The sequence below is a fragment of the Formica exsecta genome, unplaced genomic scaffold (assembly GCF_003651465.1).
Source record: "Formica exsecta isolate Colony F162 unplaced genomic scaffold, ASM365146v1 scaffold139, whole genome shotgun sequence".
NCBI classification, from domain to species: Eukaryota; Metazoa; Arthropoda; class Insecta; order Hymenoptera; family Formicidae; genus Formica; species Formica exsecta.
The window spans coordinates 468984-476059 of record NW_021848721.1 but is presented as its reverse complement, the minus strand read 5'-3'; the positions used below and the strand labels follow the sequence as shown (position 1 = coordinate 476059).

Genomic DNA, 7076 nt, shown 5'->3' with positions numbered 1-7076 from the left:
GCCATCTTCCACCGCCGAACCGAAACGAGACCGCGCGAGTTAAACACCCTATCCTACTTCCTCCGAGTAGAAGCTGCCCTGCCACCCGCCGAAGCAACGGCCAGGTGAAGAATCACCATCATCGCCGCGACCGCGACCGCGACTACTCCGGCATCCAGTGAGAAACATCCGGGGGATATCTCGCCGATCCACGCGGCGGCAAAAATTTCGGGGATCGCAGTGTTGATGTGCGCGTACCGAAGACGTACCGTGAATGGATCGTGATTGTCGCTCTGGATCGTCGCAAGTCGTCGAAGCTCCTCTCCTCTGTGTTCACCAATTATTTTCGATTGTCATTCGGTTCACCGTTGACATCCCGTTCTCGTGATTGATCAAGACTTCGATCGACGGGGGATAGATACACGTGACAAATGCCGTGCGCGGTACTCCCCAAAGTTTGACGAAACTTCGCGCGGTGAGCGCGAAATCACAACGATTTAAAAAAAGAACTCTTTTCGATATATATATCCTGATATTAGTAGTATAGAATTTTAGTGAAAAAAAAAACAAAACACATTAATAAAATTAAGGAAAAAAAGTGAACGAATATGATGTCGTCGAGAATCGCCGGTGCGGGATGGTGTTTTAAATACGTGTGATATAAAGAAAGAAAATACGAATCTGTTGATCTACGGATTTCCGTGTTTTCAGCTTAGCCACGAGTGTTTCTTCGTCGTCAAGAAGACGGAGGACTCGATCAAAGAATCAGAAGTAAGGGTCGCCGAGATTGCCGACGATTCCAATAAAACGAATTTTCTCCGCGAGTTGGCAATCGAGACGAAGAAGAATTTGCAAACGGATGCTGCTCCCGCCCGCGTCTCCCGCGGCAGGATAATGAAATAAGGATCAAAGAAGCCTAGGGCCCCGCGAGGGCCGAGAAAGCCGCCGAGCCACTCCGATTCCGAAGAAGACAAATTCGATTCTCGCCGAAAGGAGATATCGGCGTGCATTCGTAATGCGTTCCTCGCTATCAGCGAGACCACGAATTTATGTTTGCGAGATACTCAAACCATCTTCGAGTCAACTCGATACATTGACGACCAATCATCGATTATAATATGCAATCGATTCTAATGAGGAAGCTCTACTCGATCAAAGAATCAGAAGTAAGGGTCGCCGAGATTGCCGACGATTCCAATAAAACGAATTTTCTCCGCGAGTTGGCAATCGAGACGAAGAAGAATTTGCAAACGGATGCTGCTCCCGCCCGCGTCTCCCGCGGCAGGATAATGAAATAAGGATCAAAGAAGCCTAGGGCCCCGCGAGGGCGGAAAAGGCCGCCGAGCCACTCCGATTCCGAAGAAGACAAATTCGATTCTCGCCGAAAGGAGATATCGGCGTGCATTCGTAATGCGTTCCTCGCTAATTTATGTTTGCGAGATACTCAAACCATCTTCGAGTCAAGTCGATACATTGACGACCAATCATCGATTATAATATGCAATCGATAAAAAAAAAAAGAGAGAGAAGGAGAGAGAGAAAAAAAAAACCTAGCCGTAAAGACCGAATGTACGATAGGCGATCGTTATTATCTGCGAAAGAAAGGGGCAAACAGATCCCGTTGAATAAATCGAAAATTTATGATGTTTGTCGGCGAGTCACGTCGCGCGTATCGCTGCATAATACCGCAGCGAGGCGAGGAGCCCCGGAGTGCATTTTATATACAGATTCCTCACGCGTTCCACTCGCTTTTTTGCCCCCGTTGTTTTGCACGCATCCCGTACGCGAGAGCGCGAGCGAGCGAGCGAGCGCCCGCTACCGACTTTTTCAGCTGCAAATATTTGTCTCACGCTCGCCCGCGGGCTTTGTCAGGCCAATTTAATATTGCGAATGCGGACCGAGGAGAATTGATCGTGGTCGAAATGCGTGACGACGTTGACGGGGGCGACCGAGATCGATGCCGGACGAAGAAAACCAGAGCGAGAACCCGATTCTTGTACTGGATGCAAAATTGGTTCATCGGTATCGAGAAAACTTCGACTTTTCAAACCCCATTAGAAAGCTTCGAGTTCGCGAGTTTCCAAAAATATAACGCGGACGGTAGATTAAATCTAATATACTTTTGTGAGCCACATTTTTTGACGAGAAATGGAATTTTCCTGGTTTCTCGCAGATGTTAGTCAATCGTTTTCCAAGAGAGAGAGAGATCCTCATTTTTTCGCGGATCAGCACGGATGAGGTCTAGCGCGAGAAAAACTTGGACACGTCAAGCTGGCAAGTTTTTTTCTCCCCCCCCCCCTGACTCGGCGATTCTCGCTCCGACGACCCTCTTTAATCGACTATAATCGCTTTCATTCGGTCTTAAGCGCTGACCCAAAAGAGGGACCTCTTCTAGTGCGTGGCGTACGAGGCGGCTAACGGATATAACGACTACGCACGGCCAGGGGCCAGGGGTCACGAAGGGGGGAGGGAGGTGGCGGCGGCGGAATATTATCATACCGGCGCAGGGGCGTATATCACTCGGCCACCCCTTTCGGCTCCCGACAGGGATTAGCGTCAACCTCCGACTGCTAGGAGTCACGGGCCGTACGGAGACGCGGCTGTATATGCATGTTTCTCATGCTACGCGTTGGTGTTGGTAGAGTGAGAGACGAAGGGAGAGAGAGAGAGAGAGAGAGAGAGAACGGTGGTGGCGCGGCGCGACGAGAGGGGGGTGGCGACGGGCGTAAAAACGACGGGCATAAATACCGGAGTTACCTGTGTTTTATGACGGTCCGGCCGAGGTATAGGCAGGAAGAGAGCGCGAGAATCCGAGGGAAAGCTCCGACTATCGACAGCCAGATCCTGACCGATGTCCTGGCGCAACGGATCGCCCGTCTCGCCCGGAGCTGCATCTCTCTATCTCTCTTTCTCTCTTTCTCCCTTCTCTCGTGGAAGGAGGACGACTCGTTTTAAATCGCCGCCGCATGGTGAACGTTCCAGCGCTGAACGCGAGAGCAAATCCGAATCTTCGATATCTCTTTTACGATTGGAAAAGAAAAATGCGCGATTCCAGTATCTATGTATGTCATTACACAGGACGCCTCTAAATTGTCGGCGTAAAAATATTTATAAGGATATTTCTTGTAAAGAATATTTTCCTAGTATCAGTTAATAATAGCGATTGATTTTTATTATTATTTACGACAATTGTGAGGATACTTTTATGTAAGACGGCACAGGATTCCTTCGCAACAACACGAGATTGCGAAGAATTATTCGAGGAAGCTGTCGCGTGAAGAGTTCCGTGAAAATGAGATGAAAATGATTTAATAAGTCGTAAAGGTCTCGTTGAGAAGGGTCGACCTTTTAAAATAGCGGCTCTCGCGCGCGTGTTTGGTCGATCGAACAGCTGTTGCGACCGCTCGCATCGGCGATCCTTTGCTTTGAAGCGTGTCCAATCTACGTAACTAAAGAGTTCTACTCTCTATTGGTTAATCCCGCGAGTTATAACGAGCCACGAACGCTTCATTAGCAACGTTCATAAAAATATTTATCGAATAACAAACGTGAATGTAAGGTAACCTATTATCGAGAAAATACAAATTTCCAGAGATATATAATTGTATCGAGATTCTTAAAAGATGTAATATCTTGATAGACAGCAAGTTTTTAAATCCGATTTTTTTGTAATACAAAAATTAATTTCAAGTGACAGCGGAACGAACGAATTCTCTGAAGAGAGAGAGAGAGAGAGACAACTTCCAATGTTAGAAGATATTAGCGCTTCCGAGAGAAGAACCCGAATACGCCAGTTAAATCCGCGAGAACGGTTGGCGGATCTCTCTCGCCGGCGACCACCTCGGCGACGTTTTTTGCCAATTAAAAATTAAAAAATCCATCCCGGGGGGGGGGGGCCCGTTCCTATGGCGGATGACTGCGCCGAGATTTTCTACCGATTAAACATTATTTTCCGCTCTGGTCTGGCAGTACGAGTCCCGGATACATATACGCGCATATCCGTTTCTTTCACATATATTAATTCCACGTTTCCCTACTTTATTTTCTCGATATTTTTCGCTCCTCATTCCGTCGCGCCGGCAGCAAGGCCAGGGCTTTTTACAAACGCTTCAATGACCACTCGCTCCCCGGTCGCGCCGTCGCATCTGAAAGTCGTTACGCCCGACGTTGTGATTATTGCCAGCGAAAACTGGTCCTCTCGTGTAAAAATTTATCCTGCAACAAAACTTCGTCTCAAATGTTTCCAAGCTTCGGAAAAATATGTTTTAATATATATAAAATAAATATGTGACGATATATTATAAGAATAATTTTTAATAAAAATTAAGCTATTAATTTCTCTTTTTTATATTCATATTAGGTAGCCCACATGTGGTTTGCACGGTATTGCCGTCACATTGGAGGTCGAACAAGACCCTGCCGGTAGCATTTAAGGTAGTAGCTCTCGGCGAAGTCGGAGACGGTACCCTCGTGACCGTTCGAGCCGGGAACGATGAAAATTGTTGCGCGGAATTGCGGAATTCTACCGCCCTAATGAAAAATCAAGTCGCCAAATTCAACGATCTCAGGTTCGTCGGTAGAAGTGGTAGAGGTAAGTTTTATACGAGAATCCCTATCTTTTTATATAATAATATTAATATAGTAATTAATAAGGAGAGATATAACTCTCTTAATTTACGTCATTGATTTTTTTTTGTTTAAAACGTGTTGATACTATATATGTAAAACATCTAAAAATATATTTCTTCTCTCCGTATTCTTTCTCGGTATCTTTGTATATCTGCATCACCGAAATAACTCTCATCGGTTGACGTCGAAAACTCGATCGGTCTCTCTGCTGGATTCTGCCTCCTTCCGATGCGGCGTCTTAAATCATTCAGACTTCGCTACATTAAGATGGTGCCCCGACTGATGGCCTCGTTTTTCCCGCGTCGAAAGCCAAGCACCAGGGGCCACCACCTGGCCCCTCGTTCCTTCCTCATTTTTAATTCACGCGACAAATACCGTGACCCGGTATCTCCTCGCGAACTGACGCTCGTGCCACGCCACGCGGCAAGAGAGGGGGAGAGAGGGCGGAGTGGTAAGAGGGGCACGCGGAGATTTTTTAATTCCCGGCTCCGCGTTTCAATAATTCAATGTTCCTTTCGTCCGAAGAGGCGGCCGAGACGCGGGGGTGGCGAGGGGAGAAAAAAATTGGGGTTCGAGGTCTCTGAATAATGCTCCCTAATAATCGCAGCCATTACGAACGGTTAATGCAAACGTTCGTTCCTTGAAGAGGAGCCGAAGATAGTAGAGTAGCGGCGTCGGGGGAAAGAGAAGCGACGCGAGAGAGGGCCCAGATCGCAGAATCGCAGAGCAGGAAAGGAGCAAACTTTTCAACCTCATCCTTTTTTTTTTACCCCCCCCAACCCCCCGCGATCTATTTTTCTACAACGGTACAGTTTCGCGCGTCGCGAAAAAGTAATTCGTAAAGATACGAATTGTTAATAATTTATACGAGCGATATTTTCGAGTGTATTAAACCCCGACGTTCGCTCTCGAGATCTCGTGCGGATGCACGTATGTAGATAAAAAAAAAAAGGAAAGAAAAAAGAGAAAGGTTTCCTTTCAAACATGTCACGGCGATGTACACGCGGCCTCGTTTACCACGATTCGGGTAGTCAAAACGTCAGAATCTTAAAACACGGCAAACACTCCGAAATAACGATCCGAGCAACCCTCGCACTCGCCTCACCGGCAAACAGGGGAGTTTTTAACACTGCATGATCCCTGGGTAAACTTGGGGCGAACGCGAGCGTTTTCCGTGTCTTCTCGCAACAATCCTTGTCGCATAAGTGGACGCGAGCCAAACCTTGCCCGAATTAATTTCTCACCCGACTCGTTTTGGCTTGCTAAATCGTTGCGAGGATATTTTTGCGTCCCCGGCAAAAACTTGAATGGAAAACGCACGTTTCGGATACGGAGTCCAACAGTTTGTAGAAAAAATTAATTTGCATATACTTGCACACGTTTTCCGTAAAATATCCGTAAATTTGAGAAATACTAACGGAATACATTGCTGTAAAAGCAAAAAAAATTCTTGAAAAATCTTTCGAAAGAGTCTAGCGTGACGGAAAATTCTACAGCCAGCTCGAACGTCATAATCTTTATGGATCCATCTCTCGATCGAGTCTGCGACCAAGCAATATTTTGTGGGATAAAAATGACGTACGACATACACGTGGATTAGTAATTTTTTTCAGGCTTGTTTGCGCGTACGAAGGATACCATCGAAATCCTCGACGCATAAAGAAGCGTCGAAAAGAGAAAACGTTCAAAAAAAAAAAAAAAAGAACGCCCAGTTTTCCGATCTTATAAATTACGAGATAAATCAGAATATTTCGTCATAATAGGATTATTGCAGGAAAATTTCGGAGAGCGCGAGAAAGGCGATTTTCACGTGCAATTGACCCCGGCTCGTGTACAACCGATGAATTAGAAATTTCGCTAGACGTAGGTGGAAGCCGGGGAAGAGAGGACCGGAGAGAGGCTGTAAACCCCGAAGGGTAGAGATCGTTCTTCCAGCGAGTTACACATAATGCCTCATAAACACCCTCAAAATGCCTGCCATCGTCCCTGATTTGCGTTGCCGCCGCGCCTGACACCGCGCCTGCAATAAACTTCGGTCTCGTTACCTCTCAGCCACGAAATCTCTGTGGCGAGATCTTCCACGTCTAGTGTCGCGAAACAACGTTTCGACATATCGCTATTTAAACGCTAAGATAATCGGTGAAATTCTTAATCGACGCGCAAGAGTTTGAGAAAAATTCTCCGCTCATGCGTCAATTAAATAATTTTTCCAACGTGATTGTTCGACGATACCCAACGACAAACTTTCCATCATTTAAGAGATCGAAAGTCGAACTTTCGAGAGAGCAGTCGCCAGGCGTAGTCGGTTAACGAGGTGGGTGGTCGACTTGTTTATGGCAAATTGGAAAAGGAAATTGCGGGGGGTTTGCGATATCGGCGGCTTCCCCGGCGGCTTCGCCCGACGGTAGACCCTAAACGGCGCTCGCGCTCCTCTCTTTTCGCCAATCTCCCATCGACTTATTTCGACC

General features: G+C 46.7%; 1 protein-coding gene across 1 annotated transcript in view; it reads left to right on the top strand.

Moving 5' to 3' along the window:
* The first annotated feature begins 1982 nt into the window (after window positions 1-1982).
* Window positions 1983-7076, top strand: part of LOC115246165 — a 20237-nt gene continuing 15143 nt past the window's right edge. Inside the window, exons 1-2 of the mRNA XM_029824818.1 lie at window positions 1983-2079; window positions 4340-4570. Coding sequence (XP_029680678.1) covers window positions 1983-2079; window positions 4340-4570 — 328 coding nt within the window. The remainder of the gene's footprint in view (window positions 2080-4339; window positions 4571-7076) is intronic.